Raw genomic sequence first — 15,863 nt, 5'->3', positions numbered from 1 at the left:
GGTATGGTCGTATGTATCAGAACTTCTGTTACTTTGACATATATACTCTACCTTTTCTAATTGTTATTACGGTCATGCACCATTGAACTCCCAAATCATTCTGAAGGTAGATTAGGATTTATTCATCTGGCCCTATGCAACTCCATTATGGACCTAGTCCTTTTGCTTCCTGGCTTCTTCGGGGTTGCTCAATGCCTTGATGTTCCATCTTGGATCATCACTCTCCTGCACAGGCGCCCATCCAAGCTGAATCTACACAAGTCAGTACCGTCATCAAGACCAAGATGGAATTTTCTTACCTGCATAGTCTTTTGATCCCAATCTTTTGTAAAACTTCTAATCTTGCCATCCTCAACTTCGAATATCGCGGCAGCACACCACTGTGCATGTCTGCCCGTCTTCTCGATGCCCTTGTACGGCTCTCCGCAATGACTGCCCTGGGCTGTGTATCTCAGCAGAACATGTCCGTCCTTGGCCCATGACTGGTCGAAGCGCATGATTTCGAGATCTGAGACACTGGCCATGACGGTTGAGTGAGAGTCTGCGTAGTCCATGGGCGTTTCGCAGCCCGGGAATGTGGCAGGTGCCCAGAACCAGCTGTCTGGGTGGCAGAGATGTTGGACTGACTTTGCGCCCTTGTTCTCTTTTGGAGAGTAAGCAATGCGCATGTACTCCTTGCAGAGGTCGATATTGCGCTGGTAGCCATTCAGTTAGTATGCTTGTTCTTTCTGGTTGCTGGGTTGCCAACCTGCTCCTGTTCAGTTTGAGGTGGTGAAGTGACACCTGGGGGTTGAGTTGTCGACATGATTGCAGTTACAGTCGTTGGTCAGAATGATTCTAGTGGAGGTAGGTTGAAAGCATCAAATGCATCACTCAAGGAGCAGTCAACTTAAGAACAGCATCCTTCCACGTTCATGCTGTCAGAGGATCGTCACCTTGGTGTCTATGACATCAGCCTCGGAACTTCAAAACCATTCATGTGATTCTTGACTAAAGACGTTCAATGATTCCCATGAAATACTTTTTATGGCTCTTAGATATCTTGAGATTTATATTCCACAACATTGGCTGAATTGACATCTCTATTGCATGTAGCTCCAAGTGCCCTGCCACCAGATAGACTAGTGAAGATACATAGGAAGTCAAGAGATATCTTATATCAATTGCATATAAATACACATCGTTACACCGTCACTTTATTCAAGTAAGCTCATGGCTTTATTGTGAGGCTTCTTGACAATTACATGCAAGGTCAGATCTGAGGTGTACATCATAAAGCTTGAGAAAGGATAGACCTTGGTTGATGATACTGCAAGATAATTCTTACAACAGCATTAAGATCAATAAGTGGAATCTTTGTGCCCGTATAAAAATCCCACTGTTCACTCAAACAAAACCATCCACTGCCGAGAGCGGTAGCTGCCGAGGCTTAGCTTGAGGTTGAAGGATCGATCTCTGCCAAGAACAATCGGCACAAATCCAGGGTACACACGTTGGGACTTGAGACTTGAAACCCACCCCCACAGCAGTTGGTGACGCAATGGCATTGTCCAAAAATAGTGGCACGTACGTACTCAGGTATTCAATGGCACGGCAGGCGCTTGCTTCCTGGGCATAATTAGGTACATGCATGGTTCAGTATTGGCCCAAGCTCCAAGTCAAAGTCGATCCTCCTCACCTTCATTTCACTTTCATCAAACCTGCCATCTTTATCAACACTTCCCATCGACATCTCTCACTGCAATTGCACATATGTAGGCTTATTCTGGCTTTGAAGCTATTCGCAAACTAACAGCTTACTGTAGATCCACTCCACCTTCTTTCTATCAGCACTTAAACAATATCCAAAATGGCCTGCGGATCCTCTCAATGTCTCTACGACCGTAACGGTCCCGGAAGCGCCGCCACTTCGATCGCCGAGTCCATCATCAAGCCCTCTGAGGCCACAGGCACCAAGACGAAGTGCATCGAATGCGGTGACTACGAATGCTGCTGCATTCCCTGCACCATTCTGTAAATGGGGACTCCCAACTCGCAGCGCAGTGTCGCATTTCGAATACTTTATGCGATAGCGATGGAACTCTGCTGGAAACGATGGCGCGTCGTTGGAAAGATCACAAGGGGAGAGATCATAATGCTACAGCAAAGGGTAGTTGGTGTATAATGATAGGTCGACTACTCTTTGCTGTCAGATGACGCTGTTGCCTTTCTCGGGTTTGTCTTTGGGTTACCTAGTAATATCCGTCGTATTATTATGGTAGCCACTCCTTTCCACTATTGCTGCGATCCCTTTTATATAGCCATCTCAATGACCGAAACGAAATTTATGATCGACCTTACTACTTAACATCTTGTTTCTTGTGTATTTGCATCGTTATCTAGTGCTAACATATCTCTAAAAACTGGTCATGTCCTGTAGGTCTGTAGGTCTGTAGGTAGACGTAATTCGCATATTCGTATTCTCGTCTACCCAATCATAAGCAATGCCTCTCGCCTCAGAAATGAGTACACAATTGGGACTCAAGCCCAGTCCAGCACACCCATGTTCAACATAAGATAGAGGTGATCTTGTAAAATAACTATTCGCTTGTCGCGCCTTTTGGAGGTCGATGTGTGCCCTGCAACTCCTAATAAACGAAAAAGCAACTCTGAGGACTCAGCTGGTCCATCTAATTATTTGGTCTTCAAGTAAACAAAGCATCTGTCGCAGCCCATACATCCGCTTCTCTCTGCTTCGCAAGCGCATCCCAGTCTTCCTCGTCAGTCTGTTGTCCCAAAGCCTTGGGCACGTCAGGCACACTCAAGCTTCCCAGGCCATCGAGCACTCGGCGAGCCTTGTCCACTTGTGTGCGAATAGCCATGGTTTCAGTGCGCGTACGATCAAGATGTTCCTGCATGAGTGCGATGACAGATTCTCGTGCTTGATGTGGCCGGTACTCATTCAAGATATGATGAAAGTTGATGAATAGAGTGCGCAAGTCTTGAACCTTGGCTTCAGCATGCGACGGGTTCTGTGATAATATGCCAGAAAGCTCGAGGAAATTCAAGAGAAGAGACTTGGCTAGCCGCTTAAGCTCAAAAGCGCGGTCAAATCGCTTGGCGTCCTTGGATTCGGACTGTGATGTTGATGGGAGATTTGTGATGCCCTGGTCCTCCAAAGTTGGGAGCTTATCATCAAGCTAGAGAACTTCGGTCAGCTTTCACATGAAGGGAAAGACGCAGTCGAGGAAGCTTACCATGTACTGGTCACCAAACACGCGCCAGCGCCCATCCGCCGGCTCAGCTGGTGGTTGCAAGTTGACGAGATCTTCAGGAACATCGGGTACTCGAACCGTCATGGGATCTCCACCATGCTGGGCGATATATGGTGTCTTTAATTCTTCAATACGCGATATCCGATCTGGTGTAAACTCTTGCCAAAAGGGAGGCGGATTAGGGAACATGGAGGAGAGAGGCTGCGCCTCCTGTTGTTGTTCAGCCATCTTGCGAGCTTTTGAGGTGAAACCGTCTTGAAAGTCAATCGAGAAGGCAGTTGTTAAAAATCAATGAGATGGCGAGTTAAAGATGCGGCTCTTCTGAGCACCTGCAAGCGTAGCTTAGCTTTTGGTGGGGGAGTGAAACTGCCTGGTGGGAAGGAATGCTTGGAATCCACGTGAATGTAACTATAGTCAAAATCCCTGAGAGCTTGGCCAACAGATGCGTCTGTATTATTTAGAGGATGATACTCTCTAGATAGAGAAGGATAATGTGACAAGGGTTCACTAAATGTAGGAATATATTAAAGGTCATCTTCAACTCATGGAATACCTAAGCTTTAGATTTGCGCCGGATAATCGTCGGCGGTTGCTGACCTCGCTTTGTTACCCTCTCGACGACCCTGAGTCTTCAATCTCCAACGTCATACCCTTTATTTACTACTTTCTTCCATTCTCTCGCTTCACACTTGTTCATCCTAAGCCATTTTCCTTGGGATTCATTTGGTCGTTACCGATTTGATCAATTAGGCATCTGAACAGTAGCAATCGCATTTCCTTAGAACCTTTCTCGACCTGGAGTCACCACACACTGCACCATTTCTCTTTCTTACCTATATTACGGGCGACCTTTATAATCCATACCAATGTCGGACGTACGATCTCTTTTGCGGCAACAGCGCGCCGCCCGTCGCATAGAACACCCCTGTGCTGCCTACTCCGAAGCAGGCAAGCTCCTCTGTACCCTCTGCCACGAGCAGATCAAAACTGAGACGCTATGGGACTCGCATGTTCGGGGCGAGGCGCATAAAACTCGCTTGATAAAAGCACAAACAGCAGCGTCTTCAAATGGACGCAATCCACAACAGGCTGCGCAAAAACGAAAACACGACGATACCGAAGAAGCTATCGACGATGGGGACGGGGATGTCGAGATGGACGAGGGCAGGCGAAAACGAAACAAGACAGAAGATGCCGAAGGAGATACTAAGGACCAAACTCTAACACCGCCTCGATTGACCAGACGAACATCGACGACGCCATCACAAGGAATCGAAATACAGATCCCATCGCGACCCGCAACCCCTGCCCACCGAGATGGCTCCTCAGCTTCCACCCCTGGAGGACAGTCTAATAACCTTACCTCACAAAATGGAACCACTACACTGCCCTCACGCCGACCTAGTAGCTTGGCGACGGACGAGCGACCAGCCACCACAGCAGCAGCAGTCGATGAGGCAGAGTGGGCAGCTTTCGAAGCCGACATTGCTGCTACAACAGCTCCCTTTGACGAAGACGCGGTCATCTCTGCCCCCGCCATGACGACAGAAGAAGCTGCCGCTGCAGACGCCCAGAAGGAGGAGGAAGCAGAGAAGCAACGCGCCCAGGCGGACGCCGACCTAGAAGATGAAAAGGAAGAGGCGACCCGCGCGTTGGAGGAAGAGTTCGAGGAAATGGAAGAACTTGAGGCCCGCGTGAGGCGTCTAAAAGAGAAGAGAGAGGCTTTGCGCAAACGCGGAGGAAGCATCAGTCAAGATGCCCAACCTGAGAAACCCGCTGGTGTTGGCAAGGAAAATACGGAAACATCAGTTATTGAGGAGAAGGACGAGGATGACGAGGACGAGGATGACGAAGAAGACGATGATGATTGGGATGGCTTCCGGTTCCGAACAGCATGAATGAGGCTCCTCACTTGAATATGAATACCAAGTACTGCTGCTAGAACCCCGGACAGGAACCTTAACCAATTCGGTGTAAGAGACGGAGTTTGCGAATTTTGTAACATCATCAAAGCCTACATAATGTATTATATCATATCAACAGTCCTGCCAACAGGATTAGGGCCGTTGCCGAGAGCCGTCATCTTGACTGCTGAAGTTTCTACCAATTGTGACTACTGCCGCGATGAATTACAAGAGGGAATCAGTCTCGATGGTGAGCACTATGGTCTGAGTAGCTGATATAACGAGATCCCGTGTGGTGCACTACAACCACTCACTCACTTACACAAGTCACCATCACTCACTTACCAAGAACTATCCCATTCTTCACCACGACTGACTCTTTCCCAGAACCTACGCAGTCTCCATACACGCCCTGTCCCACGGCTCTCTTCCCATTTTCTTACGCCGTCTTGGCGCTCTCTGACTTCACGCCGCCACCGCGATGCAATCCATTGCCGAAGTCCATCTTTGACTTTCTCCTTCTCGACAGCCTTCTTCTTGGCCACAATTGCTGGTGCAATATGTACGGGCGTCATGCCAGGGACACACTCTTTGGGCAATACCGAGCGCTCAACTAAAGACGCAGCCGAGGGCCTTGCTGCCAAACGGCGAGATAGGCGGATTGAGACTAGGGAACGAGCCAGGCGTCGTGAAACTATGGAAGTGTTTGTTCTGAAAATGGAACGAGCAATCAAGTCAGCAAGCGAAGGGCGAGATGGCGAAACAAGACGCGATGTAAGGTCTGTTCTGACTTGCTGAAGCCGATAATGATGTAAAATCGGAGCTTGCGAGATATCGCGAAGGAGATGGCTTGTCTACTTCTCTATTAGCCTCAAGTTTCGAAGACCTTGGGTCATCGGGATAGTTTTCAGGTTGTATGTACGATTATCTCCAGCATGCCATTAGGGAGTGGACTGCGTTCTTGCTGACAGTAGATGGTCACTACTTACCCTCGACGTTGACAAGAGGTCGTTTACATCCAGAAAGCCCATAATATGAAACAAGACTTCGTTAGGTAGATCTTCCAGAGACTGATGCTGGACCATTGCCTCCGGCAATCTGATACCACTCTTGGTGCTTCTCAGAAGCGAGGAGATAGAACAACTGGCCATAATCGAGGAGGCCGGGTAGGCTGCCTCCCAAGCAAGGCTGGAATTCACTGGGGTGACGTCTGATCGGGCATCAGTGATGACTGAAGTGGCAGGGCTGGGAGATTTGCCGTCCTCGGTTAGAGCTAAACAGTTGGCATTCCCGCAACGGGGTGACACGGCCGACATCTGATCTACCTTTGAAGTGACTTGGTCGGAGGATGTGGCAACAGCCTCCATGATGACTTGGTGTTGATGCTCGGCGCGCGACAGGCGACAGAGAGCAGGGTGTGAGTGGTGGGAGTGTCAAGAGACAACTCTCAAGCAAGAGGGGTCCAAATCACGAAGCTCAGGGGAGGCGGGAAGACGCAGACAAGAGGCGAGGGAACCCGATTGTCGTCGAGCAAGTGTCAAGAGGTCGTCACACGTACTGCCTGATGGAGGCTCCGCAGACCTGGCAGACCTAGCAGACCGGATCGCGGTAGTTGATGTACAACTGTGACGGACGATGCGTCGAAGTGGATTTCTGATCAAGCAACAAGACGGATGATGGAGAATCCGACAACAGAGAGGAGTGGCGATGAGACAGAACGCGAAGAGGGATAAACACGGCGCGTAGTCTAAGGAGTGCGGTCGCCGATATGGTCGGTCTCGTCCGTCAGTCGTGACCGCGAGATCCGAATTGGGAGAGGAGACAGACAATCTGAGAATCGGCCGGGTGGCGTGAGGACTCCAGTTGACAGCGAATATATCAGCTGCCAACACTAGTGAGTGGTCTGAGTGATTTAACGTTGATGTAGGACTAGAACGTTGAATTATGTAGGGTAAGGCGCTGGGTAGACGGGCTGTTCAATGTGACGTGCCAACTCGAGAGCCTGTTGATTGCGTTTTGTCTAATATGAAGAATTTGACTGGAAATATGATCTTTTCAGTTATGTGTGGGTATCAGAGTATGAGTATTATGCAGCTGTTAGTGTAAGAGGTTATTGATTATACAGTAGAGATGAACGTTGGAAATGATGAGACAGTTGAGGTTCGAGATGAAACTTGAAGTTGAGGGGAACAAGTGGAGAAAGAAGGACAAATGGGGTAAGAGGGTCATGGACCGTGCGGGAGCGTTTGTGTAAGCGGCCACTAACGGCGGCCAAGTCTGCTAGTCAAGTGGGAAGTCTAATGAGAAGGCGCATACAGCGACACCTGCCATAGGTCGGTTCAAAACATTCAGGTACGAGCAGTACTGGTCCCAGGAATCGTGGTTAAGAGAGCTGAAGAAGCAAACATTTAACTCTTGATAGGATAGGGGAAATTAGAGACGAGCAAATCATGAACCATTCCTTCTGCCATGTTTGCATTCAAGTAAGCACTATAAGTCAGATTCGAAGGACATCACCTCCATTGATATCAAAAGAGATTAAATTGCCCAAGTTGCCATAATTTCCACTACCATCTCCATGGATTCCGTGCCCCCTTCTTTCCTTCTTCCCCCACGGACGCGCCCCCGAGGTCGCACCTTCCATATCAACACCACATCCATCAACGTGATGTCCTACCTTAGCCGGCCACCTTCCAGGCCAACACCCTGAATTATTTCTGTTGGCTCGCATCTTGTTCTCACCGCCCTCAACTTGACAGCCCGAACATTACCACCGATCACAACCCAATGTAAACATCACTTCCCATTCACCCGACAACGCAATAGCAAAATAAACCGTCCACGTACTGTTCCTGCAAGCTACCGCAGGCACGCACACCCACTTGCAGTACATCATACGTATCACATCGCATCACACATTTGACTCCGCATGCATATGTTCATCACAGCCACCCGGAAGATCTCCCTCGACGTACGAACGAATGCTGTCTCACAAGGTTGCACTTGGCAGTTCAGGCACTAAAACCGCCCTTGCCTACTGCCATACTGTTGCTGCACGCCTCCACCCCAACCAGCTCCCATCCGTTGCTGGAGAGGCCCGGCAGAAGATCTATGATAGATTTCCGTGCGTACTCGGGAACTCAATGACATCCGACGTTCATGCAACTTTTGACTTATTGCGGCTTTCAGCTCAAACTGACGTAGCCGTGCACATGGCCCTTTGTTTCTGTTATTTGTTTGCTACGCATCCTTCACTGGTCTGCGTACGTCTTATGCGTACACGTTTGCTCACACCTTGGCGTAAAAAGCAGTTCAGGCAGACGAAAATTACATTTCTTTGTACGCAAGTTCCGCTCTTGTCAATTGCTACAGTCAATCGAACTATTCTCACACCCACACGCTTACTCGCCGCCGTGACGTGTTTATCAACTCACCTGAATCTGCGGGCCAGATTTTGGGCCCTCACGGACAGAAGGCCTGGTATAGATCAATTGATAAATTCATCAGGTGTGTCAATTATCTTGGTGGTTGTTGTTAAGTGGTCTCTTTCAATTTTCAGTACCATACGATGCCTCAAGTCTCTGGTTGCCTCAAAACCCTCGATCTCTCGCAGATTGCCGAGGAAGTTGACGCTAATTCTGGCCTGTTGAATAGCATCCATCTTTTACAACAGAACCATTTTGCGGCTTATGAGAGTCTAACTCAAATTGCCTGGGCAGGATCATACTCCACTTCAGGATCTATGGAATATGAATGGCGCGCACCGTCGTCAGTACTTGATTCACGTTCATTTACATACTTCGAAGCAGTATCAATGGGCCTCATAGACCCAGTGTGACGAAATCACTACTGGAATTGTTTCAATTGATGGCAAGAACGTTCTTAATATGACCTCAGCCTTATTGACGGTTGTATGTCATCCGTATCTTGCGCCATTAGGAAAGATCTTAGCCTCACCAGGGTGGCTGCGCTGAACCTTGTTGCCGACCAATCATCACTTTTAGCAACAATCCATGCGGCGACAACAGAAACGCGTCTGCCGGGCAGAGACCCATTTTCCAGCCGCTGACCCCTGAATGACCCCCTGCTTGTCATATCTCTCTCCACACGGCTGCAACGCTAGGATTTAACATCCCTCTTCAGCATGTTCTCGCGATCAGGGCATTCTACCAATTCGGACAACGTTAGAGTGCAGATGAGCGGAATAATAGATGGCAAGAGCAAGGATTGGGCTCGTTAGACGCCAAGTCCAAGTCTCGCGCGCTTCTAAGCAGAATAGTGTCAAGCTGGACCAATTACTATTCTTCAATTCTTCGACAGTCTTTCAGATCGAGCTCCCCATTGGCTCCAGGTACGATCGGGGACACCCGTCTCGTTACTTGTGAACAGGCTCCGTGCAGGGGTCTTCAGACACATGATTTGCAGCAACCCAGGTGTTTGGTTCAGACTCAAGCCAGAAACTGTTTGGTCGTGGCTTCTCAAACTCTACCCTTATTGGATGCTGTCGACCACGAGGCTTTTCTTGCTAGCTTTACCCGACCAGATTGGAGCCTCAACGCCGCAGTGGCTTCTAAGCTTGCTTCTGTATCACTGCTGTTGTACGCCATGCCGTTGGGAAACAGGCAACAGCGACCCCGTACCGATGTGCAATGCTTGTAAGAAACCACCCTGGGAAGCAGTATAGAGTGTTGAGAAACATAATGCTGTCAAAAGTACCCACGTTGAACGTCCCAAGGCACCAGGAACCACCAAGGAAGACCCGACTTGGAACGGAGACAATGGCATGAAAACTCAGAAGCGGGCCGGCCCGGCCGCTCAACCGGGCCGTTGTAGTTATCAGGCTGAGGTCTTGAGGATCCAAACGGCCTTTGTGCCCACAAAGACTAACGAGGTTATTCACCTGATACACAACCACCACGATAGTCAGACCCCGGCCTACAAGTCGGCCGTTCTTGTTACTTCACTCAACCGGATGCTCAGAAATGGTGAGCCCTCCCAAAACGCGAGCTTACATCTTGTGTCTCGCTTGGTGCATCCACCCACCCAAATGAATGAGTGTACACGCACAGAGATACCGGCGCCCAATATATGTGCGGAAGGGTACACTCTTTTGCGATCCCAGCCACAGAGACCAAGAACTTGACATACATCCCTGTTGAGCCCAACAATGCCCAATATCAAGAGCCAGTATCAAGCTCTCCTCAACCTGACTCCCTGTTCGCCCATACTGATTATCCCATGCAGGCTGTGAAGTCATCGCGGACGAGTCAGTCCTCCGAGACGCAAGCCATTCCCGAAGCAGAAGGCCAGCTCAGCAGTATTCAGATGCATTGTCAAGGAACCCTGTGATGAACACTTTGTCACCGCCACGTTCCTGGCTTGGGTGTTTGATGCCACAGGTGTTAATCACCAGGTTAGGGCTATCACACTCACTGATAGACTGGAAGCGAGATGATCCTTTGCGACCAGGCATAGCATGATGCTTTGTTCGGTCTACAGAGACATGCATGTCTGCGTAGCATTGCAACAAGTCACTCTCAGATCGTGGGTGTCATAGCCCGATACATCGACCCCGAAGTATTTACAACTGGTGTTGATATGTACCAACCACACAATCAGCAACGCTGTCGTATAGCTGACTGTTCTATCAGAAGCTGTGCCGTATGCACTTGAGCAACCTTTGACGGCGCAGGAGCCAAATCGAAATCTGAGGCAAAAGATACATAGTGACCTACCTGGCCCCCAATCGAACGCCTGAAGCACTTCCAGCGGAGTCGATGTGATATATAGTTCTTTTGCATGGTATGGCACTGCATCTAGAGAGGCATGCGGATAAGTTGGGACGTTATTCGAATGAGCTGACTCAAATGAGGCGGCAGGTATGACTTGGAGGGCATGAATGGAATAAGATACAACGGTATCTTTTGATCACCGACCAGCATTTGAGTCTCCTTCTTCTCTAGGAAGCCCACGGAATGCAATGACCTGGCTATACCCTTAGCCAGAGGCGTGATGCCACGTTGTGCATTTACGTGACTTGTGCACATCAGCATAGTCTTCAGATTGCTTTGAATGTCGACAGAATCATTTGGTAGAGGACTTTTCAGGGTCAGAAGCTACGACAACGGCCGAGTGGCGAGACGAATGGATCAATTCATGTGAGCCAGCAGCCATGCACGAGAACCATGCAAAGCCCCCCCTATTACTGTTTGTCGTCACCGCAACGAAGACACACAAGCAGTTGTCGGGTTTGAGACCTAATCACACTCTGTTCATCTCGAAAATGATACGTACAACTGACACCCTTGGGTCAATAAAGGCCGATAGGGGCAATGGAGAGGTTGGTACCCAGCTGAGTGCTATTTGTGAAGTGTTCTTGGCGGGCATCTTCACTATCTCGGTGGGAACTGAGAGTGATCGCGCTCGCCCAATACTACTACCGCCTCTCGAGCTGGTTTGGGTTTCAACGGTTTGCTCACCGGGGTGATGATGCTGGCGTGCCACTTGAAAAAAACGAAGATGCTGCGCAACTACGGAAGCAACCGACCGAGACCGAACCATGAGGTTCAGTTGTACAAACACAGCCATCAGTTAGGGGTCATAGAAGCACAAGAGAAAGTACAGAACGGCATACATAGCCAACACTTGGCCTTATCAAGTGGCAACATACAATATGTCTTGACCTGAACTTAACTTGGAGTAGGGGAAGCGATTTGCAAGGCCAATGGTCCCAGTAGGGTCCCGAACTAAAAGCGGAAAGCCGATGAAGCCCAATACAGGCTTTCTTGTGAGATTAGAACGACTAGATGTCGTAAAAAGCACTTGATGTCGTAGGCCATGAGAGAATCCAATGGCTGATCCTCGACCTGCAGTCGATTTACCAATGGGCCGCCGGTGCCATGAAGCTCGAGTCCGCAAGGGCCTGACGCACAGGCAGGATAAAGCAGCGAACCAGAGCCCTGGCTTTCACCGAAAAAGTCAATTTGAAGAGTGCAAGCAATGAGAATCCCCTTGTTTCCTGACACTTGTCCGCCCTCGGGACGAACCATAAAGCCCCACACGGCCGCAGATCAAGACACCACCTCATGTATACTTGACTAGGACAAGACTTCGAGGGGAACACGGCCGAGGCCATGGCTGCAGCGGGAAGGGCACAGGGCTCCTATCAATAACACGGCCGGTTATGTGACCCGGCTGCCTCATGGCTTCGCTAGCACGAGCGCGCCATGGAAGACTTGTGGAATGTTGACAGAACAGTCGCATGCTCAGCACAGACAAGACTGATACATAACAGCTGAATAAAAAGGTTGACAGACAGGGAAAAGGAATGTCGAGAGGAAGCTCTTGTCATATTTCTGTTATAGATGTCGGAGTTTGTGTAAAGGGAGAGGCCAAGGGTATATCATCTGGCCAGGTACATTGTGAATTGGGACAGGAGCAATGTCTGCCACAAAAGCAAACTGAATCACACCAAAGGTATATGCAGTCATTGGAATTCAGTTACGCATCCCCGCGGGTTTGTCGAGAGACTCTTACCCCGTCAGCCCTGCTTTCATTGCTTCCACTGCAGTCACGGCATCATGGCGAGTGCTGTACACACAGCATACTGCAGTAGCATCTTGTGGTGTGGGGATGCCCCGTACCTCTACCCTGCTTTGCTGCACTGTAGCTGCTGATACCGCTAGGGGTGTGTGTATCGAACTCTAGGCCTAGTTCAACGTGGCAAGCGACCACCGGGCTCTAATACCATGTAGTCGACTATGGCGCGGGACTTCACTATCCAAAGCTCTGGCTGTTCCTCCATGGAGGAGGCACTGACCAGCAGGAGCGCGGTCGAGGCTGGCAGTATTCGACCTAGAGAATGACGCCGGACCTAATGTGTAGCATAAGGCTAGAGTCAACTCAAGTCTAGGACAGCAAGTGGCCGCTGTTAGGCGGCTCTAACGTCGATAGACATGCTGCAGGGTCTTTAGGAAACACACCCACGGATTGGTTGCTTCAGCACCACATCGAGACTCAGGAACCGCGTAGTTCAAGGCTAGAGCCATCAAATAGTCGCGGTACGTCGCGCGGCAGCAGTATGAAAGAGGTGAGAGTGAATTAGAGCGGGTGAGGGGTGAACGTAATGCACCTTTTGTGGTCAAGAGTACACTGTGATGAGATGAAAAGACAGCCATTTGGGACTTCAAGTACGGATACCCAATCGCCGCATGCAGGCAAGCCTCTTTATCCCGCAGGAACAAAAGCAGACGCAGATGCAGAAGAAAAGAACAAGCACAATAGTGGACGGCCATTAATCTGGCCTGAAGTGAAGGCCAGGGGTTCAAGGAAAGAAGGCGATTGCTTGTTGGGTGTGCTGGAGTCCCACATGTGGATGTGGGATGCCATATACAGCACGACGATCGAATACATGAAGAGACTTTTGGATCAAACGAGTATAAGATGGCTATAGCATCCACTATGTCCGAGTCAGAGAACTCTTATACATCACTCCGTGCCTCTTGCACAAGTTTGGTTTCAGATTACAACGACAGCTCGAACTCCTAGAGCATCTGACCAAACATCACTCTTAAAGATCCAGCCCAGCTCACCTTGGACTCAATTCTGTTTTGCAAACCCGGAGAAGCATTGCACAGCACAGAAAGGCAAACGGCCGGCCATTACAATAGTCAACAAACACAATACTGTTTTCATTGTTTTCTGTTTGTAACGAACAGATAACGGCTCCAACACTCCATAAAACAGAACCAAGACTACCGATTACATCAAACACCGACAATCAGAAAACTGTTTCGATACAATTACCAGTCTACACTACAAAAGGACTGAACCTACTCTGGGTCCAGTAGCAGCCTGTCCAACACCAGTGATCGCTTCACAGGTAAGTCAAATGTCTGAGTTTTCTAAATGCTATCTACGGCGACCATCAACTATACCTTGTATCTTGGTCCCCTCCAACATCGTGGTCAAATACTGCTTTCAGAGGTCGACTATATGGCAGGACAACCTGGTGACCTTGGTTCGAAGGTGAAGGTTTGGGTTGGGAAGAAATGAGTTTGCCCAATGCGAAAAGGAGGCACATACGGAACATAGACAGTGGAGGAATACCAGTGACTGACCTGCGGCACTCTAGGTTTCCTCTCGACAAGAAACTCGGCCCTGACTTGCTCACACTATTTCGATTCGATTATATTGATACGCTCGGCTCGTCTCTGCTGAACTGTACCGTACTGTTCCTGGATCGCTTCGATACGACTCGATAGTTGGGCGAGTTGAGCTTCGGGATTCGGTTCGCATCGACTACAAGTTCGCCTCCTAGACTCCGCTCTCCGCCTTCGGTCGTTCCGCTACTTATCCTGTTCTGTCCAGCCAGTTAGAGACGCCCTGCTTCTTTTCACTCTTGAACAACCGCCCTGGGCCCTGTGCCAACACACAACTACACTTCAGCCATGTGCTACTTTGAGCAGACTCGCTGGACATGCGGCTTCTGGCGTTGGGGCCACTTCCGCCAGCAGTGCAACAAAGAGTACCGCATGGGCGAGACGTGCGGGCTAAAACTTGTTTACGAAACCAAAGACGAGCGCGAAGTTTGTAAACTCTGCCACGATACTGAAAAGAAACAGCGCCGATATGACAAGATGTATCGCGATGTTCAACGCTGGCAACGTGAGGGCAATCGTAATGCCACTATTGAACGGACGTGCGGAGAGATGCAGGAAGTGCTGGGACAGATTTACCGTATGCGAGAGGAGCATGATCAAAGGCTACGGACGCTTGGCCAGGTGAGTTTGGAGCATTATTTACCTTGATTCTATGTCTGTTCCCTTGGAGTGAAGAAGACACACCCAAAGAAAGACGACAAGAGGCAATGGGCGCAAAGAGAAGAAATGAACACCCCCAGAAGAAAAGCAAAAGAGGGACGGGAAAGCCAAAAAGGGGTGTGAGGGTGTGTGCCTGGGCTGTAATGGTGGTGTTGCTTGCATATAGCGTGGGCTGTGGGTGTTGGGGTTGGGCGGGCATCCGTCAGATACAGAGATTGTGAGCGATTGACTAACCCTATTGTTGCAGTAAAATGACGATATCTCAAACCGATTCGCCAGCAAATGACATCCCAAACGAGCAGAGCGAACTGTGCTGCTTTACTCTGCTTTGTCTTGCTGACAAGGCAGCGAACCTTGATCAGGGAGCGGGCGGTAGGGCAGAGCTCTACTAGGACATCGATACATGTGTTATCGTATAATGATGATGATTATGACACCCTTGCTTTCTATTCGCGCGAGACGAGACGGACGAAAAGGGCTACCTACAGTTGATACCGAAAGATGGAGTTCGGCCAAGAGCAAAAGAGGGGCAGAAGAAGAAAGGACGGACAATGAACGACAAGACGGTCTCTCTCGTGAGCGGCAATTTTTGAGAATGAATTATGCTCTTTTCAGCTTTACACTCTTCATTCGTTAGAAGAGATAGGTCTTTCTTCTTTATATCATCTTCCTTTCAACATTCCATGGTATTAGCCGAGTTTCGTGAGACCCACGAGACGAGACGAGAAGGGGGGCAGAAGTTAAAAAGGTCAAAAGACGAGAAGAAACCGCAGGCAGGCATCGGGGGTATGCACGAGCAGCTTGTGGGACGAAACTTGAACCCCCTGGGGCAGCCAAGTTATGTTTGTATGCATTATTTCTTTACATCCACGGGTGCAAACCAG

General features: G+C 49.4%; 4 protein-coding genes across 4 annotated transcripts; 2 read left to right on the top strand and 2 right to left on the bottom strand.

The window, feature by feature from the left end:
* Positions 1–153: 153 nt before the first annotated feature.
* Positions 154–805, bottom strand: FIESC28_04040 (uncharacterized protein; the record flags this gene model as incomplete). The annotated part of the gene is made up of 3 exons (XM_031158187.1): positions 154–252; positions 300–695; positions 749–805. 3 exons carry the CDS (start codon positions 803–805, stop codon positions 154–156), a joined length of 552 nt encoding a protein of 183 aa, XP_031017776.1.
* A 1,879-nt stretch (positions 806–2,684) lies between these two features.
* FIESC28_04039 (uncharacterized protein) lies at positions 2,685–3,482 on the bottom strand (the record flags this gene model as incomplete). Its single annotated transcript, XM_031158186.1, has 2 exons — positions 2,685–3,179; positions 3,237–3,482. The coding sequence occupies 2 exons, from the start codon at positions 3,480–3,482 to the stop codon at positions 2,685–2,687; spliced, it is 741 nt and encodes a 246-aa protein (XP_031017775.1).
* Positions 3,483–4,120: 638 nt separating this feature from the next.
* Positions 4,121–5,152, top strand: FIESC28_04038 (uncharacterized protein; the record flags this gene model as incomplete). The annotated part of the gene is made up of 1 exon (XM_031158185.1): positions 4,121–5,152. The coding sequence occupies one exon, from the start codon at positions 4,121–4,123 to the stop codon at positions 5,150–5,152; it is 1,032 nt and encodes a 343-aa protein (XP_031017774.1).
* Positions 5,153–14,607: 9,455 nt separating this feature from the next.
* On the top strand, positions 14,608–15,229 carry FIESC28_04037 (uncharacterized protein; the record flags this gene model as incomplete). The annotated part of the gene is made up of 2 exons (XM_031158184.1): positions 14,608–14,940; positions 15,227–15,229. The coding sequence occupies 2 exons, from the start codon at positions 14,608–14,610 to the stop codon at positions 15,227–15,229; spliced, it is 336 nt and encodes a 111-aa protein (XP_031017773.1).
* Between the last annotated feature and the right edge of the window lie 634 nt (positions 15,230–15,863).

Source organism: Fusarium coffeatum (assembly GCF_003316985.1).
Source record: "Fusarium coffeatum strain FIESC_28 chromosome Unknown BRIP53273_contig_83, whole genome shotgun sequence".
Taxonomy (NCBI): domain Eukaryota; kingdom Fungi; phylum Ascomycota; class Sordariomycetes; order Hypocreales; family Nectriaceae; genus Fusarium; species Fusarium coffeatum.
Note: the sequence above shows the minus strand (reverse complement) of the source record. Positions and strands in the feature narration are given on the sequence as shown.